This window comes from Nelusetta ayraudi, unplaced genomic scaffold (genome assembly GCF_046127955.1).
Source record: "Nelusetta ayraudi isolate G7.1 ecotype Tasmania unplaced genomic scaffold, CSIRO-AGI_Nayr_v1 ptg000016l, whole genome shotgun sequence".
Taxonomy (NCBI): Eukaryota; Metazoa; Chordata; class Actinopteri; order Tetraodontiformes; family Monacanthidae; genus Nelusetta; species Nelusetta ayraudi.
Window position 1 is genome coordinate 2,585,278 of NW_027466066.1, and position 15,103 is coordinate 2,600,380.

General features: G+C 46.0%; 1 protein-coding gene across 2 annotated transcripts; it reads left to right on the top strand.

The window, feature by feature from the left end:
- Window positions 1-1,687: 1,687 nt before the first annotated feature.
- Window positions 1,688-13,619, top strand: pecam1a (platelet and endothelial cell adhesion molecule 1a). 2 transcript variants are annotated; one of them, XM_076023844.1, is made up of 16 exons: window positions 1,688-1,885; window positions 1,981-2,010; window positions 4,559-4,852; window positions 5,141-5,437; window positions 5,573-5,833; window positions 5,947-6,228; window positions 6,998-7,285; window positions 7,395-7,676; window positions 9,112-9,244; window positions 9,378-9,445; window positions 9,580-9,633; window positions 10,885-10,974; window positions 11,079-11,135; window positions 11,721-11,743; window positions 11,872-11,945; window positions 13,244-13,381. In XM_076023844.1, the coding sequence occupies exons 1-15, from the start codon at window positions 1,816-1,818 to the stop codon at window positions 11,902-11,904; spliced, it is 2,262 nt and encodes a 753-aa protein (XP_075879959.1). In that variant the 5' UTR covers window positions 1,688-1,815; the 3' UTR covers window positions 11,905-11,945; window positions 13,244-13,381. The 2 variants fall into 2 exon arrangements, with proteins under 2 accessions (XP_075879959.1, XP_075879958.1); XM_076023843.1 differs by lacking the exon at window positions 11,872-11,945 and having other exon boundaries at window positions 1,689-1,885; window positions 13,244-13,619.
- The last annotated feature ends 1,484 nt before the right edge of the window (window positions 13,620-15,103 follow it).

The following is a 15,103-nucleotide window of genomic DNA, read 5'->3' on the forward strand; positions in this document are numbered from 1 at the left end:
TCCCATGGAGGTCAGCAGCACAGGCGAAATACACCTGAGAGGGTTCACTGCTGGTGAGATGCAGAACCCACCTCACGCGCCTGGGAGAGTGCCGTGCTGAGGAAGCTGCAGAGAGCTGGTTTCAGTTCTGAGTTCAGTTTCCTGTTGGCCTTCAGCAGCTCTTAGTGGCCACAGTGGAGAACTGCAAGCTGCTGCGAAGCTCTGCAGCCTGCCAGCGTTTGATAAGTGAACACAAAAATACAGCATTCATTTTTGGGTTTTTTTTGGGTTTTTTTAACTCCCAGAGGTGTCCTTAATTTTGGCTCAATCTTTTTCTTTTCATTTTTATATATGTATGTATATACATATATATATATATATACATATATATTTTTTTTTCTTCTTTTTTTTTTTTTTTTTTTGTTAGATAGTGCAAATTTATTTGGGGAAGAAAACTCACACCTGCACTGCCCTTGATCTGTCCAGCAATATTAGTAGCTGCAGATCTGTTAATGGATCATAAATTAGCCAACAGTTCAGGTTTTAGCCTTAATAATTGAATCCAACGCCCCTGTGTGCTGTGTTTGTTTTCCTAAAATGTCCAAAGGCCAGGCCATAAATAAGTCATGAACACATGTTCTACGATTAAGGCTCGGTACTTCCTCAGGTCTCCGTTTTTTTATTTTGTTATTTTTTTATTTTTCTGCCATTAATGATTCAGCAGCTCCGTCTTTGTTTTAATGTCGCCCTCCAAGAGGGTCCCCAGCACCGGGGATGAGGCTCTGTGCGCTCGGAGGTGTACCGTTGTCAAAACACCAGCTCATGCTTTGATTGGGACTCTGCTTAATGCTTTTAATTTGCTGCCGCGCCGTGTGTGGGAGGGGAATTCGCTCACTGAGTAAAAAGCAGGTGGCATAAATAATATGAGAAGTGAAATGTGGGGACTTCCTGCCGATGTCCTCTGGATCGCAGCCAGGGTTTCATGCAGAAGCTGAGGAAGAAGTTTGCCACCGCTTAGCAAACTTCACTCCAAGGTTTAGGAAATTGTCTTTGGAGTGAAGTTTGTGCAAAATGTGGGAAAGTTCCTGTGTTGGTCATTGAAGTAGAAGCCTGTAATTGTAAGTTATTCATCTCAAGCAGCTTCCTGAAACTAAAGCTAACAACGGGGTAGCCCACAACAAGATCATGTCAACGCCTCAGCACCTTTTCACATGGCCGTTTAGTTGGGCGTTGTCCTGGCGAATAGCGTGACGAAGAGGACTGTTTACATAAAGACTGTCATTGAAGTGGAATATTTGCTTCTCAGTGTCTTTTGATTTTGGATTTGTTTGGGGTTTTTTTTTGGTCAGTCACGTCATCTAGTGGGCAGAATATTTGGCGCCTTCAAAAAGTTCCCGAGAAGTTTGGATGAAGTTGCAGGGGTCATCTGCACTCAAAACTCAAACTCCACACGAAATGGAAACATCCCAAACTCTTTTTTTTTTTGCGAGTCGAACCTCTGCAGGATGTTCCTGTTGAATCTCCTTTCACCTTATTGTTGAATTGTCGTATTTTCTTTCGCCTTCTTCTGCAGAAAGGAAAAAAGAATCTCTTAATGGTTGATTCCTGAGGAAGTAACAGCCATTTCCTGGACACAGAGGAACACACACACACATGCACACACCCTCTCACATTCACCACCATCACCCAGAGGCTCAGCGACTTTGTCCCACACACACACACACTCCACCTCTCACTTCCCGTACGTCACTCCCATGTCCTCCTGGCTTTGCCTGTGGGCCTCCTCGTCCGCACGCAGTTTAATCCAGGAGCGGCGAGTCGACCCGATCACCCAGGATGGAGTCCAGACCCCCCAGCGTGTCGCCACCACCACTGCTGCTCCTTCTCGCCTCCACCCTGCTCCTCTGTAAGAACCAGCCTTCCAGGATGCACCTCGTTCTCTCTCCTTGTTTTTGTCCGCTGACTCTCAACTCCGACTCTCTCCTCCCCGCTTTGCTCTAGACCCGAGGCCATGCGTCGGCGAGCAGTCATGTAAGTGCCCGATCCCTTGCGCTGAAGACCTCATCAGCGGCTTTGTATCTTTCTTTTAAACTAACATTTTTTTTCCAACCTTTTTCGTGTGTTTCGCCACCCTCAGAAAGTGTCCGCCCAAACATGAAAACAGGACAAACGCAAAAGGAAGAAGAAAAAAAAATGTGTATTCAAAAGAATTGATCGACTTGATCAGTGGTGATCTTCCCCCAGTGGTTGCTCTCTGCCAGGGTGAGCCAGGTCCTGTCTTTCATCAGGCAGAAAAGCTATTTATACCTGGCGCAGTTATTTTAAGCTGGAGACGGGCACGGCATTGCACGCTTCTGCCCTCTTTGATGAGTTTTGTCTCATTCTCCTCGTTAGTTGTTTTATTTGTCCGTCTTTGTGGATGAATCCGCAGGAGTTTCTTTTTTTAGCCGCCTCAACCGTCCTCCTTTGAGTTTCACAGAACTTGCCACGCTTGGAATGGCCTGCAGTCACTTGATAATTCTCCACCCCACACACACACACACACACACACACAGTGTGAGGGTTCACCTCGCCGACAGCAGTGGCAGCCGGTGTCTGGAGGGAAGTAAATGGCATTTTGATATCCAATTATACCCTGAATATCAGTATGCAAGCTGCAGCAGTTAGCCGCTTAGCAAAGTTGCAAAGTCCACCTGTCACTTTAAGTGTGTGTGTGTGTGTGTGTGTGTGTGTGTGTGTGTGTGTGTGTGTGTGTGTGTGTGTGTGTGTGTGTGTGTTTTGGGGCGGGAAGGGAAAGGGGGCACCTCCAGACTCAGCCAGGTCGCAGAAATTTTTTGACTCGTCATGGCAGGAAGCTCACAGGTGAATAACTCAGAGGAGGTCCTTCCATTGTGTGACGTTGTTGCCACAGTCAGACGGACGCTTAGCGTAACGGAGCCATTGTTGGCTTTCCTGTTGTGACAAGTCAAAATTTAAAACAGGAAGTCTCTCATCTGGGTCAAGAAATGTTTGGTCCACCAACGTCGGGTGGCACATGCTGGGTTTTGAGTCTGTCTGTGTTTTGGCGGCGGGGTTGGTTTTGCTTTCTTGCAAAAGAATAAAGAGTTGTAAACTTCTATAAAACCCGACCTTGCTGCTTCCCACTCGTCTCCACTCTTTGTTTTAGGCTACAAAGCTAATGGCGCCGCAGCCACAGCGGCTGCACGGATGCGAGGGCAGCGCAGTGTGAACCCTCCTTTTCAATTCTCCACCAGAAGAGACGCAAAAGGTCGCTGAGCTTCACGCGAATGCACCGGCTGCAGTCTGCTGTCGATAAAGAAAACGCTATTCAGAGCTTTTTTGAAAAGCGCGAACCTTGATTTGTGAGCCTCTACTTCAGGGACATCTGCTTTTCTGCTGCGTTTTCAAAGGGATGAAATAACTTTTTTCAGGCGAACCGCTGCTCATCATATCGGTCGTGACTGGGTCTTGTCAGTTTTTTTTGTTTTTTTTCTTCTTTCTCAGTGTCACGCCTTGGCGCCAGTAGTAGCGCCGGGCTTATCGCTCAGCACCTCAGTCACCTCTCCTCACCCAGGCTAATGGCGGCAACCTTGCAAAGGTGGCAAAAGAATTTGTATTTCATTTTCATTTCGTACTTTTACAGAAGTACAGATACTTCTGTAAAAAATAAAATACTCTGGTATAAGTAAAAGTACTGATTCAACTCCTGTACTCGAGTAAAAGTAATAAAGTACAGGTTCTGAAATGTAAAAAAAGATTTAAAATGTTTTTTTCAGTCATCCATTAAGGGATGTTTACACTTTTAATTACAATAGTTCACATTATTTTCTCCATTTATATTTCTCTCTGTACAGAAAACGTACTGAACAGTGACACCAAAGCCAAAGTACAAAAATAATAGTAGTAAAATAATCCACCCTCTAAAATATGATCCACTTTTATATTGAACTGCACAACAGCAGAGTTCAGATAGCTCCACTTCAGGCAATAACGACCACAATAAATTACAAGTGAATTACTTTGAACAGAAGTCGGATCTTTTCAACTCAAAGTTAACAAGCATGTTTTTTCCAATGTAAGAAGTATAAAGTACAGATATTTGTGTCCAAATGAGGGAAGTCAAAGCAAAAAGTTGTCAGAAAAAGAAATACTCAAGTACAGACGCCCGAAAAATCGACTGAAGCGCAGTAACAAAAGTATTTGTACTTTATTACTTCCCACCTCTGCAACCTTGGACGCGCACCAAGAAAAAGCGAGCGTCTGGAGTTCAGAGCCGAGTGGCTCGGAGGGTCAGACGCTGTTTGTCCAAGGTTTTTTTTTTCCCCTTTGCTCCTGCAGCTCCTGCTTATTCTGCAATCGAGCGGCAGCCGGGGGATCGCCTCGGGCTCAGACTTCACCATCGCCTTAGAGAAGATAACAGACCTTGACTGCAACATTATCGCCTTTGCGCCCTGCTGTTGATTTACAGCTGCACGAGAGAGATAGGCCAGGCCTGCTGGTGGCGGCGGCGGCGTGACTTCTCCTGACGTTTTTCTTGCATTTCTTCTCCCACTTCTACTACCACATCCGGCCCCTGCAGGGTACACCATTGATGACGTCAGCCTCACGGTGTTACCCAAGAGCACGGTTGAGACGGGGACCCCGGTGACCTTCCGCTGCCAGGTCCTCGTCAGCCGCAACGACGACCTCAACCTGACGCACACGTTCGTCTTCATTCGGAACGACATGGAGGTCAACACGACCACCACCACGGACAGCACGGTCGACTACCAGCTCAACCCCGCCAGGGCCGCCGACTCGGGCGTCTACGAGTGTCGGTTCATCGTGAAGGAGAAGAGAAAAACCAGCTTAGCCAAGGGATTCGAGGTGACAGGTGGGAGTTTTTGCCCGTCCGTGTCCACGGCACGATCCATTCTTGTGAACGTTTGAGGGTTTTTTTTACTGTGCATAACTCACAACTTTAAAACCTGAACAGCGAATGTTTTTAAATCACTTTTTTTGTGTGTTTTTTGTTTGAAATTGAAAACATCTCACTTCATTGACGAAAATGTCGTTTTGATGCCTTTGTCCAAAGACAAAAACGACCGATTATTTTTAGGACAGTCTAAACATGGGACTGCATAGACGTGGTGAATATTAATGGACCTATTCTTCCCCCCAGGGCTGGAGACTCCCGTTTTGGATTTAAACAATACCGGGCCGTACGAAAACGAGGAGTTTACCGCCCGCTGCAGCGCTCCACAGGAGAAAGGGCAGCTCATCTTCGGGTTTTATCAAAAATTGCGGACAGGAAATGTGGAGAAACTCAAGCAGCTGGGGCCCACCAGGAACTCGTGGGAGACCACGCTGGTCCTGAGGGTGGTGGGAGACAGCCTCCTCTACTGCGACTACGAGGTCAATTTGGTTTCGGGGTCCAGGCGCTCCAACCGCAGCGCGGAGATCCAAGTGATCGTCAAAGGTGACCCGATCAAACCGAGGCCACTCAAACGAATCAAAGATCCCAATAGACTCAAACGCTGGGCTGATCACCATGTGCGGCACTGTGTGTGTGTGTGCGCGTGTGTGTGTGTTTTGGTTTGCTTGTTTTTTGCAGAACTCCACATTGCCCCCGTCATGAACGTGCAGGGGCCCGAGGACATCTACGAGGGCGACATCCTGGACGTTGTCTGCGAAGTGGTGCACCGGCTGAACAACATCGAGGTGTCCTTGATCAAGGGCAGGGAGATCCTCAAGCAGGCCCGCAAGAGCCTCAGACACCAGTTCCGGGTGCAGGAAGGCGACTCCGGGGGGCTGGTGTGCAAGGCGGAGTGGGGCAACGTGTACAAAGAAAGCTACCAAGCCATCACCGTCAGAGGCAGGAAGCCAAATCACTTTTTGTCGCCACGACTCCCGAGGTCGAATGCGTTACCTTTTGCTTCAAAGCGGCGGGGACACTTTACGTGCGCTCTGCTCCCTTTGAATCCGCAGAGCTCTTCTCCAAGCCGCGGCTGAGCCTGGAGCGGGAAGACGTGTTCGAGGGCGACCACTTCAAGCTGTCCTGCAACGTCACCGTGTACGTCCCGGACCGGATCGCCGCCAACACACTGCGGTACTCCATCTACAAGGACAACATCGAGGTCACGAGATCGGACTCCTTCGCCAGCATGGCGCAACCGTCGAAAAATGGCAACTACACTTGCAAAGTACAGGCCCCGTCTGGGTTGAGCAGTTTGGTCAAGGAGAGCCCGACGCTCGTCGTTAAGGCCAAAGGTGAGGTCCGAGAAACACGGGGGGGCCTTTGTGTAACAGCCAGTGTTGTTGGGATTACTCCATAAAAGTAATCCAACTACTGATTACTGCTTTAAAAGTAATCTGATTAGTTCTTTAACTACTTTGTTTCATGAGTAATCAATTACTAATCACAAATTACTTTATTTAAAAAAAAATAAAGTAACAGATGCTCAGTGCTTTGGAATGAACTTTATTATAAAGTGCAAATTTTGCAATTCCAAATATTACCTCTGTCTTTGTTGATTGATACAGAGTATCAATCAACGCATTGCATTCACTGGATTTAAAAAAAAAAAAAAAAATGGCACCTTATCTCGTAATTACGACAAAATATATCGTAATTACGAGATAAAATAAAGACAAAGACGAAATCGTCTGGAAATCCTTTCTAGTCAGTGGGCCATGATGGCGCTATCGCAGTTAATCTGCTATTACTCCTTTCTGGGCTTGAGACACTGGGAAATGCTTGCATTTCTTAAAACTGAGGATGGTATTAGCATGTCAACACTAGCCAGGTACGGAAGCGCATTGCGAGATCCTGACCTTGTAATTACGAGATCCTGATCTCAGTCAGAATTACGAGATCTTTTCTCGTCATTACGAGATCAGGTGCCTAATTTTTTTTATTTTTTTTTATCCAGTGAATGCAATGCACTTCCCTGTTGCCACCCCAAACTTGTCTTATTCTGCCGCCTGTGTGAGTGCGAGTAAGCTTCAGATCTGCCTCTGTCACCTTTGTCACGACCAGTTCCCGTTTCCAAGCCGGTGCTGAGCGTGGTGGGCAACACGCTGGTGTTGGGGAAACCCTTCCAGCTGCGGTGCCACAGCAACAGAGGCACGCTGCCCATCGTCTACACCCTGTTCGGCCCCAACAGGCACACTGCCAGGGAGACGGTGACGACGCCCGAGGAGCGAGCCGTCTTTAATGTCTCGGCCATCCACTCGTCGGCGAGCATCAAAAACTTCCTGTGCCGCGCAAATAACAGCCAGCGCAGGGTGGACGAAACGGGGCAAGTGCTACGCTCCACCATTATCGGTGCGTCACATGCAGCAGCCCGGAGAGCACATTGGAAAAAAAAAAAAAAAAAAGTCAAGACCCGGGCCGAATGTCCGATTTTTATTTTGTTTTATTTCTCAATTTGCAGAGCCTGTGTCGAAGCCGGCGCTGCACTTTCGCCCAATGATGGGCGACGTCGCCGAGGGGCAGGAAGTTACTCTGGTGTGCTCCGTCCAGGGAGGCTCACTTCCTGTCAGCTTCACCTGGTACAGCGCCAAGAAGGCCAACTCCCTCGACTCTGTGACCGTCAACAAACTGGAGGCATCTCACAAGATCACCGAAGTCAGGAGGGACCACCAGGGGGGGTACTACTGCGTGAGCAACAACGCAGCCAATGAAGCTAAACAGAGTCCCACTGTCACTATTGCAGGTGGGTGTTTTTTAAATGACGTGTTACTGCGGTGATTGTCAGGAACCCACGTGGGAGTACGCAAGGTAATTAGTGAATACCTCAGTGGGGGTCGCTTGCACTAATACAGTGCAGTGTTCATTACCCCCACTTGAGTACTAAGTGATCATTATATAACTTCTCAATCATAATTAATATAATTTAAAAGGTGACACGGAACATTTATTCCTCCCTGCCAGCAGGTGTCGCACTCATTTTAACCTTTTCCCCCGAGCCAAATATTGCATCGTAAAATCAGGACTCTTTCATAGAATAGTAACGATTTTGAGAATTTAGAAAATTCCCCCATTTCTCAGTGAAAGTATTAAATAACATCCCACGATTAGATTTGATCACATCCCTTGATAACATATAACGCTATCCATGGTTGTTGAGGACTGAGCATGACAACACTAGATCACACTGAAAGGGCTTTGGCTGTTGTTAGTTGTTGTGTATTTTTCTCTAATGTGCAGTTTGTTGCTAGCGGCTGAGCTATTCTGCACGTAGGACCACTGCTCCAGAAAGAGAATCTGTGAACTGTTCTGTGGTTTGTCTCGTGCGTTGCATTACAGCCACACGTTAACAATTACAACATGAACATATCAGAGGCCCAACCCACAAAGGAAACGCTTAACAAAGAATTGACCCAACTTTTGCTGCTTGGCCGGTTTAACAGTATTGGAGATGTCGACCTTCTGCAAATGTGCTTGTCTGAGATTCTCACCTGTTTACAGCCAACTCATTTACATGTATATATTAACATTTTTCCCCTCTGGGAGTTTCGTTCTGCACTTTTTGTAAAGACTCTGAGGATTGAATATGTAGATTCACTCAGAAGAAGGTTCTGGAATGCAAAATTTCCTTTTTTTATTGAAAGGCACAAATGGCAATATTTGTTGAGCCCTGGATGGCTAAGAATCCTCACCTTTAATCCAAGTACACACTTTCTTTGTGTAGCCTAATCAATAAAAAGAAGTGCACTTTCATTATAGAGCACATTGAACTTTCTCAGATAAAAAGTTGTTTCCCAGGTAAATTATAACAGGTTTCATGAAGGCCTTGGACTCCGTGCTGGTTTTCGTGAAGTGAAAGGCGTGAATGTTTTTTTTTCTTTTTTGGTTCAATATTTATTGACATGCAAACGTTAATGAATAAACGCTCTATTAGTGGCAGACCTTCAGGCAAAGTTTGCACAGAAGTTCTCAGAGTTAGTCCAAATAACAATATTAGTCCAATAATAGTCCAAATAAGTTGAATACATGTCAGACAGAAGGCACGTTCCTTTTTGAGAAGCTCTTCCAAAACCTGTCCTGACCTTCTCATTAAATCTTTTGAACTTGCGACATTCAGAAGACCAGAAGAAAAAATCACGAGAGAATGTAAAATAAAATATATGTAATGTGTGCTTCCGCAGTGAAGATGGCGGGATGGAAGAAAGGTCTGATCGCCGTCTTCTGCATCCTGCTCATCCTGGCGCTGATCCTCGTCGTCGTCTTCAAAAGGCGTCTCCTTCACTTCAAGAAGAAAAGCGGCGCCGAGCTCTCGGTGTAAGCAACATTCCTGCTGCTCTCAGCAGAAGTTTCACTGCTTGAGCAGGAGTCGGTGGCACCGCGTCGCCCCTAACGGCTTCCTGTTTTGAAAGGGCTGATGATGTTTTTTTTTTCGTCTGCCTCGTCTCAGGAAGTCGGCCGGCACCAAAGTGGAACGGCTGAGCCTCACCCAGGCGGAGGCCAACGAGCCAGCCAATGGTAGGCACCGTGGTAATCATTTCAAACACTTTCACACTTAAGGAGCCGTGTTTCCTGAAATTCATTTCAAGGCTTTTTTCAAGGTTCATTTCAAGCATTTTTTTGTTTGTTTGTTTTATCCTCTTTGGGTGCAGCTACTCCAGGCATGATGGGGAAAAGCATCTGGAGTGAACATGTGTCCGGCTCAGGTGAGCAGATGCAAGCCAGCTTTTAATGAACTCAAACTAATTGTCTCGTAAAACGGCAGCAAGGTGGCGTCACTCTGTCCGAAAATTCTCCAAAAAGAATCCCAAATGTACGGTGGCACCAGCCAGACAAACCAAATCCAAACCGCAGTAGGACTTTGGTTGTTAGCAATGGCATGCTGCGCTGGTTGTTAGCAGTGTCATGCTATGCTGCGGTGTTTGCGTCCTGACAAACTAATTCCAAGTAGTTTTCTTTATTATTTGCATTATTATTGCTAACATCACTGGTTCCAGGGTAGCAGCCCTACATTAGAATTACCCATGAAGCTCTTTGGAAATCCACCAATCAGTATAAAGCCCTCAGACAGCTTGCTTCCTAAACTGATGCTCTGTTGCACCTTGCACATGTTTTTAAGCAGGCAAAAAAAGAGGTCAGCGTGAACTGCTGGCCGGGTGTATTGAAGTGCATCACGAGATTCAATCTAAGTTCTGTGTAATCGCCGAACCTGTTTGCTTTGATTAGGATTATTATGTGTGCTTCGGTGAGGTCATGTCTCCTTCCACACCCTCCTGGCCTTCAAGCCTTATTGTTTCCTGCAGAAAGGGAAGAAGTCCACAGTGGAAGTCCACTCTTTAATTGAAGAAAACATAAAAAAAAAAACTAAAACTAAAAAAACTTTGGTTTACATTTTGACTGATCGAACGCAGGCGAGCAAAGCTTTTTTCTGAACTATTTTTGGTCACAGCCGCTGCGCTGACAAACATCTCCAGTAGCCGGTGGATCTGAATGTACAAGGTGGGATCGACTTGAAGCGCCACCATTTATTCCAGGGGGTCACCAACCTTTTTGAACCTGAGAGCTACTTCGTGGGTACTGAAGGGAAACCATTTTTTTTTAAATATTATAAACAATGACTTAACCTCGTTGTATAAAATTGAATTTTACATGCAGCTCAATGAGTTGTGCTATTTTTAGAACAGGCCTGCGGGCGACTCATGTGGTCCGGCAGGGGGCCACCTGATGCCTGCGGGCACCATGTTGGCGACCCCTGATCTGTTCTAACAGTACAACATGACTTCTAGAAAAGCAGTTTGGTTTAATGCTTGTTGGGACACTGGAGCCCCAATGACGCAGATCTAAAATCCAACTGTTTTTAAGCAGTCGGTGGTTGTTTGTTTCTTTTTTTATTTCTTTTTTTTAGAAACACTACATCATCAATTTCATCCTGCCTTTCTCTCCGTCTTGTCCTTCAGAGTCTGAGGACCAGAGAAGCGTCACCTCCCCCGAAAAGGCCGAACCTCAGTACACGGAGGTGCAGACCAAACGGGCAGATCCAAACAGGGGTGAGACTTCCTCTGGCTCCGGCTCCCTCCAGTGTCACGTTGAGGAGGGGGGAAAAAAATACACCGTCTGAAAAAAAAAAAAAAAGTTGTCTGTGTTTTGACAGCTCCGGTGAAGAAGGGCACCGACACGGTGTACAGCGAGGTGCGCCACTCCACACAAGGTACCGGCCCGCCTCCCTGAAGTCGCAGAAGTAGCGCGGTGTGTGGGGTTAACCGGGGTGTTAGAAAACCAACCGAACCAAACGGGGAGGATGGCGGGAGGAAAGAAAAAGAAAAGACAAGCGGCAGGAAACAGGATCAACTCCCACTGTAAACATCTGCATTGTTCGCCAAAGAATGTCCTATTAAAACAGAAGGACCGGTCCCCAGGTGTCAACTTCCTGCTTTCGTCAGAGAGAACTTCCTGTTCTAACAATCGCAGCCAAACTGTGTGTACATCCGTTTAAGTCGAAGTGAAAAACACGCTTCATTGTTTCGTACTCACAGGGGGAAACTCAGGACCCGGCTCCTAATAACTCCTCATAATTTAGATGGCAGCGTTCTCTTATTTTGGCCAACAATGATGCAGCAGAAACAGAATTGAAAACTAAAAAGTAACTATTTTGTTGTCAGAACGACTATGGCGTCCGAGACTCGGTGTTAGATCAGTAGCTGCCAGTTTCCTCTGGATCTGGTCCATATCATGACTGCACAAGGCCCCAAACTCCTTCTGTTTCCTGAGCGTGTGGTGTTCTTTGTTTACGCAGGTGTCCCCGAGCCGCCCGAGCTTGTGAGTACAATCGCACACACGCATTCTGCACTCACACCACACGCTAAAGTGCGTGCGTGAAAAAAACCAAAAAAAAACAACCACATCCACATGAGGCACACATGGTTGAATCTGTTGTCTCCGCTCAGAATGACCTCTCAGGGCCAGACAAAATGCAATAAACGGAAACCCTGTGGATTCCCTTTATGTTGTTTCTAGACAGGTAACAACAACACTCGCCGAATAAAAAGTGTAGAAAGTGTGTCATTGTGCATGTCCAGTGACGAGTCAGCAATTAGCAAGAAAATGCCTCATAAAGGGCACCATGTTATCAAGGCAGAGTCATCTGAGCCTTGATCTGATTGGCTGATTGTGTATTTTAAAGATCCCCTTCTGGGTGAAGACATAGTTCAGACAACCTAGATTAAATTTTCAGGCTCCTGAGCATTGTACAAAGGCATGATGGCTCTTACTATCACTACTACTGCTGCTGCTGCTGCTGCTGATACTGCTGCTGCTACTGCTACTGCCACTGCTACTACTACTAATAATAATAATATCTTTCGATTGCACACTTCATAAGTCCTTTTGCTTTTTAAACTGGTTTTGGAAACATCCTTAAACTTCATATCATTCAAATATTTGCAGGCCTGAGATAACAACTCAATATGTTTTCAATAAGATTTGCATATTTACACGAAACTGTATGTATATATACATATATATGCATGCATTTTTACATATATATTTTACATATATATGTAACATGTATACATGTATGAGTAAAAACATGTATATATACATGTGTGTGTACATGAGATTGCCAAGAGATTCTGACCAATGAAGTTGCTGTCGGTAAATCTTGTTCGTCCGTCCTGCCAAGCTCCGGTCGGAAACGTTTTTTAGTCGCTACTAGCATTAGGTAAGTGGTAACCGTCCCTTCAGTTGTGACGTAAGCAGGAAGCAACTGCTGCAAGTGGCCTTTTAAATGAGGGGGCAGAGAAGCGGCGAGCGACTGATGCAAAGGAGAGCGGCAACCCGCGTCCCCGACTGTGTGGGCAATTTTGCAAGAAAAGAAAAACAACTACAACAACCAGGCTTTTCCTGGTGAAGAAGATGCTTCTTGCTTCACATCAACTTAATTTGGCAGATCACTATGTCTGTACTAATTCTGTGGTGAAGTACTCTACTTCACCACAACCTTTGGCTACTTTAAGCTTTAAAAAAAAGTGAAAGTTGAATTGGGTAAGGAAAAGTTCCCTTCCACAAAAGATTCCCCATTGCAGTCACTCGTTTCGCTCATCTGCATAATCCCCACACTTTGTCCTCTCCGCCGAAGACAAATGAGCCGGCGTCGCCGCGCAAATCTCGCAAGCCTCATATTTCCCCGTTTGCTCTCATCCGCCGTCGCGGTGTGAATCATCATCTTTCTTCCTTTAAAAAAACAAAACAAACAAACAAGGAAAAAAAAAAACACCAACCCAAGGATCACATTTCTTTGTTTGCAATCCCGCCTCTCAGCAAGGCTCTGTGGAGTATGCGCAGCTGAATCACGATGCGGATCACCATGGCGACCACGGCGTCCCGGATGACGAGGCGGCGGGGACGACGACGGACGGGGGCGCTGACCAGAGGGAATGTGAACATGACCAGGCGCCGGACTGTGACTGACGTGGCCCAGGAGAATATTTATTCCCTTTATTTATCCTGTTTTGAAGCTGTTGAAGCGAAACCCACCGCGCAGCTGTGCGTTCGTTCCAGTTTGTAATTTTGTACCGCTTCTCACACACACACACACACACACATACACACACACACAAGGAACCTCCCGCTCTGACTGCAAATTCACTTGCTGTAAAAGGTCAAGGGTGAATAAATAAATAGCTTCTGTTCCATGTGCTTGTTTCCCTGCCTCTGATGTTTTTTCACAAGGGAGGCCGCTGAGAAAATATTTTTTTCCGAGTTTACAATCTTCCACCTGCGACAGCGGCGACGCCATCTGAATAAGAAGTGAGGTCTTCTGAAGCGAGCCGGGTGGTGGCGGCGGTGCCTCCGTCGAGGTTTGGGGAGGGCTCCTCTCGCCTCGGCCAGTGCCGTGTGGAAGCCTAGTGCCATCTGGCTGCCGCATCACCTCACTGAGCCGACTGCAAGGTGACACGGGTTCACATGCAGTGATGTAACAGGCCTGTGTGCATACGCCGCATGCATTTAGCTGCACACAGTGTGGCGGGATGTTAAGTAATTGCATTCACTCGCGATGATATTTGATATTTATAACACCTGCAGGGGTCTATTGGCAGACAAAAACATATAAATAAATCCATTTGCATGTGGAGTGCACCTGTTTTGCACAGCCACATTTCTGAGGGGCCCTTAATGTGGGTTTGCGCTCGGGTGGAATTTGCTTAGGAGAGAAAAATGACTCTGAAGTCGCAGGTTTCCTGCGTCACAGCTCGTTTAACCCACTTGGTCTGACGCAACGCAGAAGCTCAAGCTAATGCCACAGCAGGCATGAGACTGCATACCAATTAAAAATAAATAAAATTAAAAAATATGTAAGTGTGTTTTTTTTCTTTTTTGCGCTTTTGTTTTTGTTTTCTCACAATACTAAACACAGTCATTCTTTTTCTTTCAATGAAAGAAACTTGCCAGTTGTTTGTTTCCTTTAGTTTTAAGTCCTCACACATTATTTAGATAACTTTAGATGCTCACTTGTTCCATTGACTCTACAACAACGTACTAAGCTTATAAAATAATACTTGATGGCGCCATCTAAAAAAATGTTGTGTGAAGTTATAAGTTACTGGGAATAGACTTTGGAAAAAAGACCCACTTCCAATAAAAAGGAGAAGAAGAGGAAAGAAGAAGAGTCAATACAAGTGACAGTGTATTTGTCGTCGAACTCACCAAATGAATTGGTAGTCAACATACCTCCTCCACTGTTGTTGATGTAAATATTTTGTTTACAGACGAGACTTGGTCTTTTCCTCCGACTGAGGCTGATCATTTGCAGCCAGGAAGCGGCTTGTTTTCCGCTCTTTTACATAACTTAACCTTTGCCAGAGAATTCTGAATGTCAAAAGTGCACCGTCATTGCTTTTTCTTCGCTTGGCATTTTGCAAATGTGATGTTTTTTAACCTGTCGGCAGGTGCACGAGGAGCACATTGCAGAGGCGTTGCCCAGGGATCGGAATTTGGCAGTCATGCGTCTACTTTGCCCGCTCCGCAACAACTGCTGTCCAAAGTCTGGATTATGGGGATCTACAATTTGACAGGAAGCTCTTGTGTCATTGGAAAGCAGATCAAATCCGATGTGGGTTGTCCGTGACTGATAACACCGGAGGGAAGAGGCTGCAAACGTCTCACTTGCCTCCCCAGGTC

Bases quoted from the DNA above. Each gene is read 5' to 3' on its own strand.
- pecam1a (XM_076023843.1), top strand. From the start codon at position 1,816: ATGGAGTCCAGACCCCCCAGCGTGTCGCCACCACCACTGCTGCTCCTT. The intron at 6,229-6,997 runs GTGAGGTCCGAG...TGTCACGACCAG, and splicing joins GCTCGTCGTTAAGGCCAAAG to TTCCCGTTTCCAAGCCGGTG. The intron at 9,245-9,377 runs GTAAGCAACATT...GCCTCGTCTCAG, and splicing joins AGCGGCGCCGAGCTCTCGGT to GAAGTCGGCCGGCACCAAAG.